Source organism: Aspergillus lentulus, assembly GCF_001445615.1.
Source record: "Aspergillus lentulus DNA, contig: Alt17, strain: IFM 54703, whole genome shotgun sequence".
In the NCBI taxonomy this organism is placed as follows: Eukaryota; Fungi; Ascomycota; class Eurotiomycetes; order Eurotiales; family Aspergillaceae; genus Aspergillus; species Aspergillus lentulus.
In genome coordinates this window covers 1,600,416-1,618,288 of record NW_028322112.1, presented here as the reverse complement: position 1 = coordinate 1,618,288, position 17,873 = coordinate 1,600,416, and the positions used below count along the sequence as shown (strand labels likewise).

Sequence of the window (17,873 nt, the reverse complement as noted above, 5' to 3'; positions counted from 1 at the left end):
GACTCGTATGACGACGTTTATCGAGATGTGCGAACGAAGTCGGCGGCACTAAATAGCGCCATCTATCAGTCATTGGGCATTACAAACCCTCAGTGCTGATCTCCACACTAAACGGATACCCTCTATGTATCATGTATCCGAAGGCTAGGTACATGGGCGTCCATTGCTACATTCGCTCTTCGCATGTCCGAGATATGATCGCAAACCACAGCCATCCGGCGACATTGATCTGACTCATGGAGGATCCAGCTCGCTGTGATAGTACCCGACGTCTAGCCGTTGTGGTAATTCCAATCTTCAAGCTGGCGCATGTGCCCATCCTTTGATCAGCTCCCCTGCGAGGATTCCTGCGAGTACGACACAGAGAACACCGATATTAAGACCAATGATCCCTATCATTCTGACAAGTCATCCGTTAGAATGCGGCGCTCCAGAATGACGGGAAACTCACAAGACAAACGCGATAAAGGCCCTAAGAATCTCCGCCAATGCTCGCATCCAGACATAGTACGAGACCGACTTCTGCGCAGTCGACTCAATCGGGGACAGGTTATCAGCGGTGGATCCATGATTGCCCACTCGTTCAGCATGGTGTGCGAGCATCTCGATCGGTTCGTCGTCGGCGTGAGCATGGTTCTCCCTGTTGATCCGCACGAATCTTGGAAGAGAACTGAGGCGAGCCTTGAAGCGAGCTCTGCGTCGGTGGAGAGGAAGTCTTCCCAGGGCTTCAAGGGCACGCGCTTCGATGATTTTGTTCTCAAGTTTATCCCGGACGGCGACCAAGTACCTGTTCCACCACGCAAGGAAGAAGAACACGACGAGTATAAGGACGTATACGACGATGGAGTCAGTACTCTGGCCGTAGAAAGGCAGATTAAGGCGAGTTCCACTGTGAAAGGAAGTTGACATTCTCACTCCGTTACCTTGACCGTCGCCAGAAGGAGAGCTATAAGACTCATTCTTCTGAACCATGGTCACGGTAGCTCTTTGTCTTCTTTTTCAGGTTTCAAGAAGCAAAGAAATCATTGAAGGATAGATGGATGAAGAACGCGAGATAGTTAGTGTTTGTTACTCGCGAGGAAGTGCCAAAAGAGTCAGAGAGATCTGTTGTTTGTGTTATCATTCACTGCTCTCTAGAACTAGTAGAGTCTTTATGCATGTATAAGGATGATTAGCACCTGCATAACTCACCCAGATATGCTTAATACTATTGTAAGCTGATTATGCGTAGGTTCCACAACCTAGTCTTCATATTTACCTTGATAATCGCGGAAATATGCTCAAAGCTTGTAATTGACAAGGTAGTATATCTGATATAATGCTCCTCTTCATCCATGATTTAACTTCAGAATTCAGCTGACTCTTTCAACTTCTTCAACATTCTTCGCATAGTTCTTATCGATAGACTGTGCTCCCTCACTGGCAATATGGCCCACTATCTCACACTTGGAAGAATGCCATTTTTCCTTCCGAATATCCAGATGACCAACTGTGCATCTCTGCGAGGACCTACGCTGACCAAAAAAAGGGCCCTTTTCTTCAACACGAGCATCCGACTACAACTCCAAGCTAGGCAATATATGACCGTTAATTGCCGTCAAGAACAGGCCTTTCCCTCCAAGCTCCAGTAATTCTACTGGTGATATGTTACATATTTTGGATATGTTGGGGTTGTATTGACAAACTGAATAGGCAGCTTGATGCCATGCATATCCGCCACAGACACAACATAGTCGAGCCGTTGGAGGCTGTCCGCGCTCGCCTTGATGGTCATAATGCATGTAGATGGATGGTGGAGCTAGAAATATACGATTCCAGCGCTTGGAACGGACTTCAGATCATGGAAGACCAAGATCCGGAGGGGGTTCAAGCCTGTGTGCTGCAGATTGTCAAGACAAGGCCACCATCCGCGTCGTTGGTTAGGAACGGCAGCCAGTAGGCAATCGTGTTGGCTAAGTACTTGGCCTCGCCGTCAATTTTGCATTTGTGTCCGTCCGCCTTAGAAAAGGAGCCACTGTCGGTTTGGATGGTGGTAAGGACGAAGTCGTAAATAACATGGGTACTGGCGACCAAGCCGTGCTAGAGGAAGGTGCAGTTGTTGACACTGACGGTGCTGGTGTCGTGGTGGCTTCAGTATGTGTTAGAGATATCACTTTAATAGCAGCGAAGGGTTGTATTCTCCACTAGGATGGCACTGGCTATGGTGTTAATTGGCGAACATGTATGCCCGTCCCGATACACAAGAGGTTTCATCTGTATAGTACTGACTACCACACAGGCCCCAAGGTCCGACCCATGCTGCGACAGCCCCTATCAGGTACGAGCGCAGCAGACAACAATGACAGTATAATTTAGAAACAGACAGAAAAGGAAGCGATTGGAAATCTCCTGGAAATCCAATAACGACAAGTTAAGTGAGGCGGCCATTCGATGCCATTACGACCTTAGTTTAACTTTACTGAGATATCGTACTACCCTTCGATGCGCTCCTGCTGGGTCTAGAGCCTCTTCAAATCAGCCGGTAACAGGGCAAGATCCCGCTGTCGTCTGCTCTGCCACGAGCATATCCTGACGGCCTACCGCTGGGGCGGAATCCAACTACCCACTCATTGTATCTGCTGGCGTGACATGGTTCTCCCCCTGATGTGGCTTATTCCAGACCGAGCGATGATTGAAAAAGGGTTAGACTAATAGGGTGGAAAGGATCGAGCTGGGCAGCTGAGGCGGACCCATTCCAATGGTTCCGTCTACTACGGAGTACCCCGTGTCCGATTTGGCAAACATTGTCTCACTTCGGGACGATCTCCACCGAGCCACCCAGTTGGGGATATACTAAACCTCCTGTTATCCCTGCATCTTCGGCATTGCACTCCTAGCATTTACCGCGAAGGCAACGAGTTCGCCCTTTGGTTTGGTTGTCGTCCTGATTTTCACTTCCTCGCAAGGGCCGTTTCCTATTGAAATGAGGCGAGTCTAAGTGATTGTGCCACGCGTAGTCCTGGAGCAAAGTGCAACGATGAAGTTTGCCACATTCTCGACCGTCCCAGTGGGAGGGCTGGCGGCTCTAGGCCCGACGCGCAAGCTGACTCTAGCTCATGCACCGTCTCTATTCTTAGGGCTCGTACGCAGGCTATCCTCAATGCTAGTGTAAACGCCCTTGACCTCGGAATCGCCAAGCTGAAGATGTAATAATAGCCCAACCTCTAGAACCGCTCGAACAAAATACGCTGACAAATCGTTTGCGGCAAGTCCATGAACCCATACAGCCACCCTGACAGCGACGGGAAGAACAATGACTGTGCCAACTCTGGTGTCGTCCAGCAGGATTTGGGTATGCTTCGTCTTCGCGCATCTTTTTAAAGCTTGTAGCGTCAGACAGAGGCCCAGTACGAGCAACGGGAAATTGCTTATGGTGAGAATTAGGCTAGCTAATGCAATCCGCAGATCTATAATTAAATTTACGCAATGCGCAGAATGGATCGATCAAGTCGTCCTCTGATCCAACCCACATAACCTGGATGTGGATGGATATGAATTACCCACCCGATGTAGATGTTGATAAAGATATTTCTTCCACCCATAGATGGTCTGTTATTTTTCTTTCTCTTTCTTTAGTATATGTTCAGGATCCCAAGGAACATGAGCTTATCGTGATTCTAGTTTTCTGTGCTGGTAAGCAGAGTATATCTTCGAGATATATCTCAGCACTACTTTCAATCCCCACGATGCGGGCCCATGATAGCCCACTATATAAGCTTATATTAACTCAAATAATGGGTTATAATGGCCATAGACAAGTAGCCTAGAGGTAGACAGATACTCGGTAATCAGTACACTGGGATACGGTGGATAAGTACCCGCATCCCGCATGGTTTCTGGGTCGGTGGGCCAGTAAGTGGTGGGTCAATCCGTAGTCTACATGAGTTTGATCCATGGATCAAAGCACCTAATAAAGCGGATTGACCCAGATTCAACCCGCACCCGGGCAACAGTTTGATGGATCCAAGTATGAAGATAATGTGGGGTAGAAGTTAAGGACGTCATAGACTCATAGCAGCAAACCCTGCCATAATACTACGAACTGATCATTAAGTCTACCTATTACTGTAATACTCGACTCTACTGTTTTACACTATGAGCTTAATGATGCACTCCTGGTGATCAACTGGTGCGCTCAATCGCGATGGTTGAGCCTCACCAAGTAGGTGATGCCGACTTGGCCTCTAAATCTATTCCACGGAGAAAACCACCTAAACTACGACATAACCGACCTGTAACTCATGCTCCCGACGATGTAGAGAAGGAAAAAATTGTTGGTACGCTAAGCACGCAAAAACAGGCGGTCGTTTCCAAGGCGTCTGATGATGAATCGAACTTTGAGGATGCGCTGGAAGGGGAGTCTTCGGCCAGCGAGGCTCAACTCCAACCGATTCCTGAACGACAACGTCAGATTATTCGGAATAAGCCATTCCGTAACGAGGAGGAGGATCGCGACGTGGCCGAGGGTGAAGATGTTCCCGTCGCTGCTGAACGCCAGAGACTGAGACGAGGCCGACGCGGCGAGCAAACGCTCATTCAGTCAAACACGATTGATAATGCTGGGAGAACAGTCGGACAGTCCAGCGAATTGGTGCTCAATAGAACTGACGGCGTGGTGGGAACGATTACGGATACGAGTGGACGAGTTCTCGGGAGGCCGTCAGAGAAAAATGAACAGCTAAAGAAGGAGGATGATGAACAGTTGAGATTGCGGTTGGATCTGAACCTGGACTTGGAGGTTCAGCTGAAAGCGAAGATCTCCGGAGATCTGACGCTCACATTATTGTTAGTATCTGCCCCTGCTCACAATGAATTCGGATATTCATTGCTGACTGAGTAAAAGGAAATAGGCAGTAGTTGGACTGGGCTTGGATTCATGTCCACAAACTCTATGGCCGCAGTCTGGCGATACTATCCATGGACAAAGTCTAAAAAGGCAACCCAAAAAGGAGACGCGGGAAGGGCAAATCTTAGCAAGGAGCTCATCAAAGCACAGCAAGACTGCCCTGATGATCCTTCAGTTGAAGCATGATCACATCTCGTGTGTTCTGCTAGTTGGTGAGAATTCAGCAGAGTTTGTAAATACCGCATCACTGTACCTGGATGAATGTGTAGCAGACACTCAGGTGATAGACTGCTTGCCCTCGATGGTGATTATCCTACACTTGCCCTCCACCTCGAGAACTTCTTGCACATCAGCTACAACTGCATCGTCTTTGTCTCTCGCACATTTGAATAAGCATTCCACTGCTTGTCCTTCTCCACTGATGTCTGATCCAAGGTCCTACTAGATAGCTAATGGAATCAGACCTTCACGTACTACAAAGCACAGACCTCTCCAAGTGCCAAGGATCCTTTCTGAAGGCCTACCCGTCGTTGTGACTGTGGCTATGTTTGTGGCTGTAGTTGCGGTGGATGATAGTTTCTCAGGTTACCCTTGATGGAGCGGGAGGCCCAGAGCATTCCACAGACATCAGTTACTACAACCTCCTGTTCGTGGTTGCGAACCGTGGTGTGAGTTTGTGGCAAAAGCCTCCATCCAGTGGTTCATAGTGACATATCGTATATTTTTGGGTTTAGGTTCGAGGCGTTTAACAGTGTTCCACACCCTTGTACATATGATTCCCCGGAAACTCAGACCGGAAGCGCAACGTGCATGTGGCTCAGCCCCGCAACATATGCTCATCCGGTGTAATACAATTAGTGTCCATGGCTACATCAATGGCTGTACGACCTTGAGAGCAGAGACCAAAATCTCCTGACGGGAAATCATGCAACCATCTTCCTTTCACTAGCAAATAATAATAGGGTATATATTTCGATGTGACGAGTCATTCTGCACCTCAGATATCTGCAGAGCATGTTCTTAAGATGCAAATTCTACTGCGTGTCCGATTGCCTACACCTTAAAGCATACATTGTATGCTTCCATATACACTGATCTATGGAGGCATATCGTTCTAGCCTGATGAGTATCTGCCAAAGAAAGCTAGACGGCGAAATTTCCCGTTGCGATTGCGATCTACGCCGTCTCGTTGGGCATACAAACATACTGTATGCGCTGCTGGACTCGATATCTCAAGCAGAACAGAAGATTGTTACATCCATCTCAGAAGAGGAACTCGCAGATAAAACCAGCGAGATTCAACTGTGCTCGCCGTTGGAAGACGTTGGCCTGATGCATGAATCATTCAGTCCGTCGATATTTTGGTAGGCACCAACCTCGTATGATGCTGTTTAGGCTCGCCGCTGAGTTGTGACACTTCAGAACCAATATTTCGAGTACTTGATACAATGCACTTTGACTCTTACTTCACACATTTGGTTTTGATCGTAGCACAACGTAGAGATGCGCAGTCTGACCGCTGTAGGAAAGTTCGGTGTTTGCAATAGTAACCGGGTGACACTTTCTTTACAACTCGTTAAACTAAGTTCAAAGTAAAAATATAGGGGCATTGGTGAGGTACCCGTAAGCTTGTAATGACTGGCGGTCAGAAGAGCAGTGGCATGTGAATCGACCGATCACCCTACCCTGGTGTTGACGAAGGGGTCGGGAGACGATATGTTGCCATGGACTGCGGAGATAACCGTACCAAGCTGGGCCGTTCAGAGCTGCCTGAACGCAGCTGAGACAGATGCTAGCTTCGCCACCTGATCAGTCCTTCCAACGGCTGACGCTGATCCAAACTGAAAGATCAACGCACGGACGTGGATCATCATGCTTAGTGCAGATTGATTGGGATTTGGGACCACTTAGGCACACTAGGTTCCGTCTTGCCCGGGTCCCAAGGATTAGGGATTTCTGGTTCGTATTGAATAAACGTGCCGACCATCCCTATACTCCAGAGTCCAGACCGCTGGGCCCGGTTTTGAAATTCTTAAAATACAACAATGATTTAGACAATGTATCAGAAGACTAATTTCTCTGTCTTGGGTGGGCGATGCATTCTCCTAGTCTTTAGGGCCTATGCGGTTATTTCAGCTTTGGCGGCATTAGTCATATCTCGCCCAATTAAACACGTAGGATTGGCCTGTGTGCCGAGTTACGATTGATAGTTTTGTCAGCTTGACCAATGTGTCAACACTATTGCTCCGTTCTCAAATCGGCATAGCCTAACGATGTGGAGAACGAGGCAGTCTGCCGAGGTTTCGAGCTTCAGACTTCTCCTGGGTACGTACTTGCACATCATCAGTGGGTACAACGACAACCTTGGCATTGGATCGCAATGGTCTCAAAGTCTAAATATATTTTGCTGTCAAAGGAAATCACCCCGATATTTGTTTCGCCCATATCCCAACGCCGTCAACGCTCCATGCAGCTGCACGAGTCTGGACCTTCATATCTTTCGGTTGAATGATAAAACTTAGAAGCATTATGCGGCTAGGGCATCTTGTACGCCATCCAATTCTTTAATGCCCAATCAGCAGGTCAGGAATGAATACCAGTTAAGGTACCCCGGACGGTTCCACTTACGAGCCACATGGGAAGATAACCAGAGCAGAGTCGAAGATGGAGATCATTTTTGGACTAAACACGGAGAACTGTCAACTTTATAGTTGATGAAATGGCACATTACCGCCAAGTTGCACTGGTCAAGGCGATTGAACTATCCAGCACGCAGAAGACATGTGCCATTTGGTAGTAAATAGTAATCCATCGCTATCCTGTGTTTGAGTCCTCACAACTTAAATTATACTTTCGACACATCAGATCCCTAAATCTTAGATGGTTCGCTGGCTAGTAGAGGCCTCCTTACTACTGAGATGGTTGGAGCCGCTCAAGCCACAACAGGTTCCGCGGAAGATCTGGCCCAATGGAAGGGAAAAGCTAGCAAGCATCTGTACACAACTATATCCCGCATATAACGATCTTATATCGGTAAGAAATATTATTGGGCCCATGTTTAAGGCAGACATATGGTAATGAGACAGTGTGTTCACCATGCATCAAGCACTTTGACACGGGATAGCAGAGATGATTCATTTACATTCTAGCTTACACATGGCTGTGTAATGACACCATTCAGGATCTGAATCTGAGCCAATCCCCCTTTTTCCTTTTTCCCCTCGTGTTTACGTTTTCGGGTCTGCCAAACTCGCCCGAAAGCTAATATGATGGGATACCATTGGTCCGCCTTCGGTGGTGCTCTTTCATGAGTAAGGTTTTGGGGCTGTAAGACACGCCCAATAATTGGCAAGCTGCATAGTGCTCAAACCATGTAATATATTCGGATGGCGTGAGTCGAGGCGACAACCACTTCTGTAAAGGACTCCATTCCAACTCCTCTCCTTTTATATATTCACCACCGACACTGAGACTGAAAACAGTCAATAGCGTTATACGACATGTGGGCAACAACACTGGATCTGTAGCACCGGAGTACACTGAACACCCCCCCATCGAAATCGCAGGAATGGACTCCAGCACCGCTTCCTATTCCGAGCCGCCATGTCCGCTTCAACAATTGCCGACACAGGCCACGATCTCCCCCTCTACCCTTGACCCAAAAGGGCCAGCCTCATATCATCTCGACACCGTATCGAGCACCAGCAAGACAACGTATGGTTTATACGATGTTTGGGGGTGCGATACCAATAGTACCAATGGCCTGCTTTCCTCTACTGCTCGGTCATCCGAGTCTGATCTTTTCTATGGTCTCTCTACTCTAATTCCCGGATTGCGCCAGCTGGACTCTGGAGCTCGGGCAGCAACAAATGCAGAACGCAAGATCACATTCTTGGATGGTTGCCGGCGATACCCCAAGGCGATGGCGTGGTCGGTGGTCGTTTCTTCGACCCTCATCATGGAAGGGTTCGACACACTACTCATATTTTCTTTCTTTTCACTTCCTGCTTTTAAACGACACTACGGCCTGCCAAGCAAGGACGGCGATTATGAAATTCCTGCTCGCTGGCAGTTTGGTCTGTCCACGGGGGCGGAGGCAGGGGAAATTGTCGGACTGCTTCTCAATGGCCTGCTAGCTGATCGCGTTGGGTATCGCATCACTATATCCGTCGCTCTAGTGCTCCTCTTTTTCTCTATCTTCTTACCCTTCTTCGCGGTCAACCTGCAGATGTTGCTTGCAGGACAGATCTTGTGTGGTATCCCCTGGGGCGTCTTCCAGACGCTGACTATCAACTACGCCGCTGAAGTCATGCCCGTGGCCCTCCGCGCGTACCTTCTCAGCAGCATCAATATGTGCTGGGTACTGGGCCAGCTCCTTGCAACTGGTGTGACTCGTTCCTTCGCCAACAACGAGTCCACACTGTCCTTCCGCCTTCCATTTGGGCTCCAGTGGGCCATCGGCTTACCCATTCTGGTCGGCGTGATTTTGGCCCCCGAATCACCCTGGTGGTTGATCCGGCACGACAGACCGCAAGAGGCCAAACGGTCTTTGGCACGGCTGACGGGGGGCGGCGTCAGCGTGAATGAGACAGCTGCCATGTTGACACACACCAACGAAGTCGAAAAGCATCTGACCGGTGGCGGGGGGGCCATATCCTACTTGGACTGCTTCAAACGGGTCGACCTCCGCCGAACAGAGATTACGTGCATCGTCTGGGTCACTCAGCAAGTCTGCGGCAGCAGCCTGATGGGCTGGGCCGCATACTATTACCAGCAGGCCGGCTTCGATACCAGCCAGGCTTTCAACTTAACAATCGGGACCTTTGGCCTGGCAATCGCTGGCGGGGTAATCTCCTGGTTTCTAATGCCCCACGTGGGTCGCCGCCGACTTTATCTTTCCGGGCTCTTTGTCATGTTCCTCACTCTACTTACTGCAGGGTGTGTCAGCGTAGCTTCGACAGCTCGATGGCACTTGTGGGCTCTCGGCTCTCTTCTTATTTTCCTGACATTCGTATACAACATTACCATCGGGCCAATCTGTTACGTGCTGGTCGCTGAGATTCCATCTACCCGGCTCCGAGTCAAGACCGTCGTTCTGGCGCGCGTGGCGTACAACTTGTCCGGCGTGCTCATCAACTGGATGACGCCAAATATGCTGAGTCCTGACGAGTGGGACTGGAAGGGCAAGTCGTGTTTCTTTTTCGCCGGGACTACGCTTTTGTGCTTGATTTGGTGCTACTGGAGACTACCGGAAACCCACGGCTTGAGCTATCTTGAGATCGACATTCTGTTTGAGAAGAAAGCGAAGACCAGCAAGTTCCGCGAGCTTCAGACTCACCTGCGAGATCGGGGCTATTTTGGCCTCAGCAGGGACGAGTGTCCTTTTCGCGGGTACTGAAACCAACAAAATGAAATGTGTGCGATATGACTGCTCTTTCATGTATACCCTACGTTATACTTGATAAACCATGGAGAACTATCAATCGTTGATGAGAACCATAGACGAAAATATGTAATGGCAGGGATTAGGCGTAAGGTAGCTAAGCTAACAGACCGCTATTTGCCACGCCGTAAATGAATGTAACACTGAATCACCCAGATTAGGCTGAACATAGCTGTGCGGGGCTAACACCGCGGAGAAAGTTGAAATCTGTGAAGGGTCTAGACTACCACATGGATGGCCCAATCCCATGGATGTCCCAATCTGGTAAACAGTGCTCTCTATGGGTCGATCTGATCTTCTCCCCGCCGGAGTTTCGTATTCGGTCACCTTACTATTTCAGGCTCTACGGACTAGTTGCATTGCCCATTATGTATCAAGCTTTTTAGCAGGTGTTGCAATTTTGCGTTTTGCACGCTTTGCTGTTTATTCCGATTGCCTCATGCCTCCTTACTGATCTGAACAGGGCTCCAAGAGCAGAGGTCTGTTGTCCTGACTATGTATGCACAGATTGAAAGTAGTCAATTACAAATCTACATATGGATCTAAAGTGTCGTCCATGGCCTTGACAACCCATCCCCTTATTTAAAAGTCTTTTTCCTCAGCAAGGCTACCTTGCACGGTACGTCCTGGGAATGGCTTGAGCATGATTCAGTGCTCTTAAGCGTCTTATAGTCTCGCCGTTAACAAATACAACTCCAGCCATCTACAGTTTTCATTGCTTGATGCTGAGCTGATCTAGTGCACAGCCCTCTGCTCTCAGTGTCATCTGATGAGCAATTAATATGGTCGCTCAAGCGCACACTTGTACCATTTCCCTATCATGGCTAGGATCGCGCTTACAGGCAAGGCAAATATATCACAATTCTTCGGTTTGCTTTTCCTTTTTAACCCATAAACTATTATCAGGAGAATGCATACTCAAAAGGTTTTAATTAGAATACCAGGGGGTTTGGGGAGTTATTGAGGAATTAATTGGATATATTATGGATTGATACGGAAGTGGTTAAGTATATATCTCTGTATCGCTAACATGACAACCACCGCACATTCGTAGCCCTAGATATCGAATATTCTAGATACAGGGTAGGATGATATTTGAAATATAATTGATATAAAGTATTAACATTCTATGAGCATACTCGATATGCTTAAGATAAAAGATAGAAATAAAAAGAGTTGAAACGCTAGGAAGAACCTCAGGCCTGCCGTCTCTCTTGGTAGGCCTAGTAGCGGTTGTTCTTCGCTCCAGCGTAGCGATATCGCCTCTTCAAAAGAGTATAGCCAGGTGCTATGTTATTCTGATTCCAAAAACTGCCAGGACATGCCATGCGGTAGCGCAAATGTCGCATCTTGTACTGCATTCCTGCTAGCAGCAATCATATTGTTGTCATAAGATTGGGCAGCGGCAAGTCTGGCATCGTGCAGTTCCTCGATTGAACGCACTCCCGATACGAGTGAATCAATTATTTTCTGCGCGCAGAGCGGTGATTCTTCGTCATCAAGAAGCCGCACTGCCTCTTTAGCTGCCGCAATGAACATGCTGACGGCCGTTGGAACGTCGATGGTAATACGTGGGTAGATCTGATTGCGCTCCTTCCATGATAAGACCAGAAATTTTGATAATGCATCGACGGCGTGACAGTATTGTTGGTAGACCCAGTATGGGAGATAGAGGAAACACTGAGGCGCAACAGAAGAGAACGTTGAGAAGAAGTCTTTCGCTGAGGTCAAGCCTGAGTCGGGGATATCATAATGCAACCTGGTGGTATTCCGATTGCTCGTTGAGGAGTCGTCTTCCAGAGCGGACTCGTATAAGAGGAGCTCCAGACTGTAATACTGTAATGCCAGGATGGCTAGGTACAAGCTTAGAAATTGTTGTGATATATGACGTAGTAAGAAATCTGATATTACTCACAGTCCTGCATGCGGTACTGCACGCTAGATCGTTTCAAATACTTTAATTCTGCTTCAAGAGCCTTGACACACGTTTGGAGTGAATCCGACGAAGCTATGCCCGGTGGATTGTACGCATCAAAGGTGAGTATTTGAACAATCCTGTGGGCCATACGATTCAGTCGCGCCAGCTGGACAAGATACATGTCTGTAGGATATTCCTGCAGCTCCTCAAGAACACGACAGCATTCTTCAGTGTAGCTTGTGTATCTAAGAGGATCAATATCTTTGGCACACGTTGCAGCCCTGAATGGGTCAGTCCTAATTCTGGAGTGATGCATGGGACTAATCCACATACACGCAGGTGATATAAAAGCACCCGAGGTAGGCTCTCCGTGCATCTGTGGTATGAGCATTGTCATGCTCATGAGGCTGCGGTGGTTTCCCAATAGGTGGAGCAGGCCTTCGATGGAGTCCAAGACTATGCAGCATGGCCAGAGCCAGGTGCATCATGATACTCAGCTGTTCTTCGGATTTGAACAGAAAGTGATACCTATTATGACGTGAGCCTCGAATTGTACGTGTAAAATTGAAAGGGAAAGGTTGTAGATACCAGGATACGCAGACCAAGAGAGCCTGCAGGATATCAAGACCCTTGTGCCGTTCCTTAACAATGGAGTAGCTGATATGCTCTAGGAACCGGTCTGTCATGCGTTTCTTCCGATCCGCATCGCCCAGAGAAGTCACCATTAGAATCGCGCTCAAGAGATGTGGGCTGTTTTGTTGCAAATCCAACAACGTTATGTCAAGCGGAACGGCGACACAAGGGCAGTAATAGGCCATCTCCGTCCGGTACTTTGTCAATATCACCAATGCATTTTCATGAGCAAAATCGAGACTTTCTTCCCACGGAAGAACCAGCTGTGAGGTATTCTGTGCTTGGCATCTGTCTGCCTGTTCAGTCTTTGATGCTGCGTCAGACGTTGTCTGGGATGATACGCCGACAAGACAAGCCACAGTCTCAAGCTTCTTCTCGAGTCTCGCAACATCTCTTTGAAAAAAGTCAACAGCCACCCGCTCTGCCCTTCTCCTGGGTACCTACAACGGCGAGGTAGCCTTGCGCTTATGAGCCCCGGGTGCCTGAGTAATGCACTCCCTCTTTAAACGAGTACATCTAGTCCTATTTAATGGGGCTCAATGGACTTGAACTGAGAAAATATCGTACCGCTTGCACCCACCCGTCTCTTGTTGGTCACATTTCACTTTCGCGTACGCGCATCGCTGGCATGCCTTTGGCTCGCGAATTCTCACTGGGCGCCTTCTAACCATCGACAACACTTGCTGACCAACAACTTCGAGACAGTAGCAGTGCGGGTATATAGTTGGTTGTATGGTTCTTGTCAGAGGGTTGGTGAGTTGTCATGGCCGAGTGGCTGCGGCCAAGATCGATCGCTGGGCACGGAATTCCGTGTCCCGTCTGAGCCAATCATTTCCAGTCAACAATGGTTGAGGGGGAGATTTGACCGGCGACGGCCCAGCAGAGTGCCGATTCGGGTAAAATGATACCTAGCTTATATAGAGACGATCGCCCACCTTGTCAGATGAATCCATCAAAACATTATCGGAGAGAAACACAACAATCACCTTTATTAGTTTCATATCCCTTTTTGAAAACTTTCAGGCCGCCTGAATAATAATTAAACAACCGCCCGGAAAGACCTGACAAGTAGCATCATGTATCTAATCACCACAAGCATTGAAATCAATGCTCCTCCGGCAACGGTCAGAGAGAAGGTATGGCTTTCGTTGGATTCTTAGAGGCAAACATTTTAACCATGAAAAAATTTCATTTCTGACACTTGCAACCAGTTTCTCGACTTTCCAGCTATCTCGAAATATTCATCCAATGGATTTATCCGCTCGATATCACCAGTTGACCCAACCAAACCATCTATCGAGCTTCAACCTGGGGACAAGTTAAACGTCTGTGCAGGCTACGGAAAGATGAAGTTCTCGCCAGTCGTCTCATCGAACACGCCGTCCATGTTTAGCTGGATCGGTTCTATCCCAGGAATCTTCACAGGGGAGCATATGTTTCGATTCGAGGAAATCCCGACGTCTGGACAAGAACAGAGCCGCACAAGGTTCGTCCATGAAGAGAGATTCACAGGTCTTCTTTCATTTCTCATGGGTGGGGGCTTCCTCGCCAGCTATGTTGGTCTCGGGGAGGATTCAAGGAAGGGGTTTGATGGGTTTAACCATGATCTCAAGTCTTGGGTCGAAGAGGAGCGAACTGAATAGCAGGCTACGTCTGGTATAATTTGCTATCTACTGTCTAACAATCTTTGTTTATCTTGTTGGTGTGATATTCCGTGCTGCGTTCAAGGAAACATCTCTTCTTAAGTCATTCCTCGTACTCCACCTTTCTGTTCTCTGATACACTTCCTGAGGTTGTCTTTATTCACCGAGAATCACCACTTATCAATTCGCAGATTTGCATCAAAGGTTCATCAGTAATGTGCGTTTGATCACCATACCATTATAGAGGACCCATAAACACTTACTAGTGCTTCACTTAAGGATTTGCGCTCACATTTTCCACCAAAATCAAGAAAAAGTCTTGTAGGATTAATAAGATAAATATTGTGTTTATATAATGATCGATAATGAAATCCTTTATCTGATATAGGATGAGGTGCTATTAGCAGAACAACACAAAGTGCTTGTATGTATGTAAGCAATGGCCTGTACTCTTTTATGACTGACCACTGGTTCAAGGTTAGTAAGGGACCGCATGTATTTATTTACGTAGATTCTACAATAGTAAGTGATTTTATTTTTTATTACTATGTTTAGTTAGTGACTTTGCTCAGTGCAGCATGCTACTTTGGGCTTCCTGCCTCGTTATTGAGAATAGTTATATATCTGGTACGGTAACCTTGAGTGGATTAGCTAGCGTTTTAAAGCCACTTACAACCAATTAAGCAGTAGAGCATATGATCTCCACTTAAATATTCATAGGCTGCATCTTCCATCAGGCGGGATATAGGCCAACGGATACCCCGGATCAGTGATGTCATCGGTCACTGGTCACTGGACCTCAAACCACATGCCAAACAACACACAGAAACACCGTCAATAATTCATCCAGGCACCTTAACCATTAACTACTAATCCTTGTATCTCACCGGATAAATCAATTGAGGATGGAGGGAGCTACATCGCCGTACACTAGCATAGAAGACTATGGCCTGGTGGGGGACATGCACACCTGCGCCCTGATCAGCAAAACTGGCAGTCTTGACTATATGTGCTGGCCCGTCTTCGATTCACCCTCTGTCTTCTGTCGCATCTTGGACCGTACACAGGGAGGACATTTCTCCATATGTCCAATACCGGATATCCAACCAATTAGCAAGCAGCGATATCGACCGTACACCAACATGTTGGAGACTCGATGGATTGACGAACAGGGGGTTGTGAGTCTACTGGACTACATGCCTGTATCAAGTCACAAGTCGAAACCTGAGTGGTGTATTTGCGATGACCCTATTGCGCGTAATGACCCGCAGAGACCATGTCATTCAGGTGTTGTTCGGAGGGTCGAATGCGTGAGGGGTGAAATGGAGATGGATTTTGAGATGTTCCCTGCGTTCAACTATGCAAGGGACCGGCACAGTTGCCGTTGGATCACTCCCAAGAACTCCAGCGGCTCGCTCAAAAAATATTCTTTCGAGAGCGAGACGCAAAACTTGCACTTGACTATCCATTCTGGCACCGACACTTCACTTGAGCCAGCTGATGCCGTTGCCCCGGTAGACCTAAAGCTCGAGGAAAAGGAAGGCCCAAAAGGACCAGGACTTCATGCAAGAGTGAAGTTGAAAGAAGGGCAATCTATCTCATTCGTGCTGCACGACCCGGAAACAAGTCTTCCTGAGGAGGGCTCCTTACGACACTACCTGGACGGACTGGAAAAAGAGACGCTCAACTTCTGGGGTGACTGGATCGCTCGTTGTACGTTCCGCGGTCACTACCGGGAACAGGTTGAGCGCAGCCTCCTGGTACTTAAGCTTCTCACATACAAACCGACCGGAGCAATCGTTGCAGCCCCTACGTTCTCCCTCCCCGAGTACGTCGGAGGGTCCCGGAACTGGGATTATCGGTACTCCTGGCTCCGTGATGCTGCTTTTGTCGTGTACGTGTTCCTCAAGAACGGCTACCCAATGGAAGCGGAAGCGTACATCAACTTTATCTTCGACCGCGTCTTCCCTCCCGTGAGGGATAACGAATGCGTAGCCGATGCTCCATTCCTACCCATAATGGTGACAATTAGAGGTGAGAGCGACATTCCAGAAACTGAGCTGGACCATTTAGAGGGATACAAGGGTAGTAAGCCCGTACGTATCGGAAACGGAGCTGCAGAACATATACAGCTGGATATCTATGGAGAACTCATGGACAGTGTCTATCTCTACAACAAGCACGGACGACCGATCTCCTATGAGCAGTGGGTGGCCATCCGCCGCATGATGGCGCATGTAATCAGAGTCCGAAATGAGCCCGACAGATCGCTGTGGGAAGTCCGAGGAAAAGAGCAGAATTTTGTCTACAGCAAAATCATGCTGTGGGTTGCGCTGGATCGAGCAATACGTCTGGCGGAGAAGCGATCTAATCTACCGTGTCCAGATGTGGACCATTGGAGGCGTGCGCGTGACGAACTCTACGATGAGATCATGACGAAAGGTTACAACCTCAAGGGAAAGTATTTCTGCATGAGCTATGAGAATCAGGATGTGCTGGATGCAGCTGTTCTCATTGCACCGCTGGTATTCTTCGTCGCTCCAAATGATCCCAGATTCCTGTCCACTCTAAAGAAGATCATGTATGCCCCGGCCAAAGGCGGGTTGTCAGTGGCCAATATGGTATCCCGCTATGATTATACAAAAGTGGATGATGGTATGTTCTCCCCCTACGCGGCTACTTTCCCTACTGACTCCAAATCCAGGGGTTGGTGGCGGCGAGGGCGCATTCGTCATGGTGACTTTTTGGCTAGTTGAAGCGATGATGCGTGTATGTCTTCATCTCATCCATTTCAGAAACAAAGTACTGACGCGGTACACAGGCCTCAAAAGCAATGCCATATCAGAAGGACGATCCATTCTACCCCCAACTGCGCAAGGCAGCGGTTGCGCACTTTGACAACATGCTCTCTTTTGCAAATCATTTGGGCATGTTTTCAGAAGAAGTGGCCATATCAGGGGAGCAGATTGGCAATACTCCACAGGCCTTCAGCCATCTGGCGTGTGTTAGTGCTGCGATGAATCTTGGGGAGCAAGGCGAGCGATGAACAGCCGCATTTCTATGGATGCTCACTGCTACTCTTCAACTGAAATCTCCAGTACATCTCCAATAATCTAGGTACATCCCCTCATGTACCTAATCATTCCGCTCATGCATCTCAAACGTAAATCTCTCAGCTGTCCACACGCATGTAGACACCGTCATAGTATTATTTAAATAGCTAACAGGCCTATAAATCAGTAGTCAGACCCTAGCCCAGGCACTCGACTACGAGTCTACCGTGCAGCAACTTACCTTAAACCCACGAATACTGTTGCCCACGCGGTACTCTCTCGAGAAGCTCCCTCGCTG

At 48.1% G+C, this 17,873-nt stretch overlaps 5 protein-coding genes across 5 annotated transcripts; 4 read left to right on the top strand and 1 right to left on the bottom strand.

Annotated features, from left to right (window-relative positions):
- Window positions 1-420: 420 nt before the first annotated feature.
- ALT_9535 (uncharacterized protein) lies at window positions 421-4,879 on the top strand (the record flags this gene model as incomplete). Its single annotated transcript, XM_033559990.2, has 4 exons — window positions 421-846; window positions 1,697-1,935; window positions 2,004-2,133; window positions 4,340-4,879. 4 exons carry the CDS (start codon window positions 421-423, stop codon window positions 4,877-4,879), a joined length of 1,335 nt encoding a protein of 444 aa, XP_033415881.2.
- A 3,574-nt stretch (window positions 4,880-8,453) lies between these two features.
- Window positions 8,454-10,283, top strand: ALT_9534 (putative MFS sugar transporter; the record flags this gene model as incomplete). The annotated part of the gene is made up of 1 exon (XM_033559989.2): window positions 8,454-10,283. One exon carries the CDS (start codon window positions 8,454-8,456, stop codon window positions 10,281-10,283), a length of 1,830 nt encoding a protein of 609 aa, XP_033415880.2.
- A 1,338-nt stretch (window positions 10,284-11,621) lies between these two features.
- On the bottom strand, window positions 11,622-12,971 carry ALT_9533 (fungal specific transcription factor domain-containing protein; the record flags this gene model as incomplete). The annotated part of the gene is made up of 4 exons (XM_033559988.2): window positions 11,622-12,181; window positions 12,244-12,527; window positions 12,580-12,774; window positions 12,835-12,971. The coding sequence occupies 4 exons, from the start codon at window positions 12,969-12,971 to the stop codon at window positions 11,622-11,624; spliced, it is 1,176 nt and encodes a 391-aa protein (XP_033415879.2).
- A 984-nt stretch (window positions 12,972-13,955) lies between these two features.
- ALT_9532 (SRPBCC domain-containing protein) lies at window positions 13,956-14,522 on the top strand (the record flags this gene model as incomplete). Its single annotated transcript, XM_033559987.2, has 2 exons — window positions 13,956-14,015; window positions 14,091-14,522. The coding sequence occupies 2 exons, from the start codon at window positions 13,956-13,958 to the stop codon at window positions 14,520-14,522; spliced, it is 492 nt and encodes a 163-aa protein (XP_033415878.2).
- A 905-nt stretch (window positions 14,523-15,427) lies between these two features.
- On the top strand, window positions 15,428-17,568 carry ALT_9531 (glycoside hydrolase family 15 protein; the record flags this gene model as incomplete). Its single annotated transcript, XM_033559986.2, has 3 exons — window positions 15,428-17,177; window positions 17,227-17,291; window positions 17,344-17,568. The coding sequence occupies 3 exons, from the start codon at window positions 15,428-15,430 to the stop codon at window positions 17,566-17,568; spliced, it is 2,040 nt and encodes a 679-aa protein (XP_033415877.2).
- Window positions 17,569-17,873: the final 305 nt, after the last annotated feature.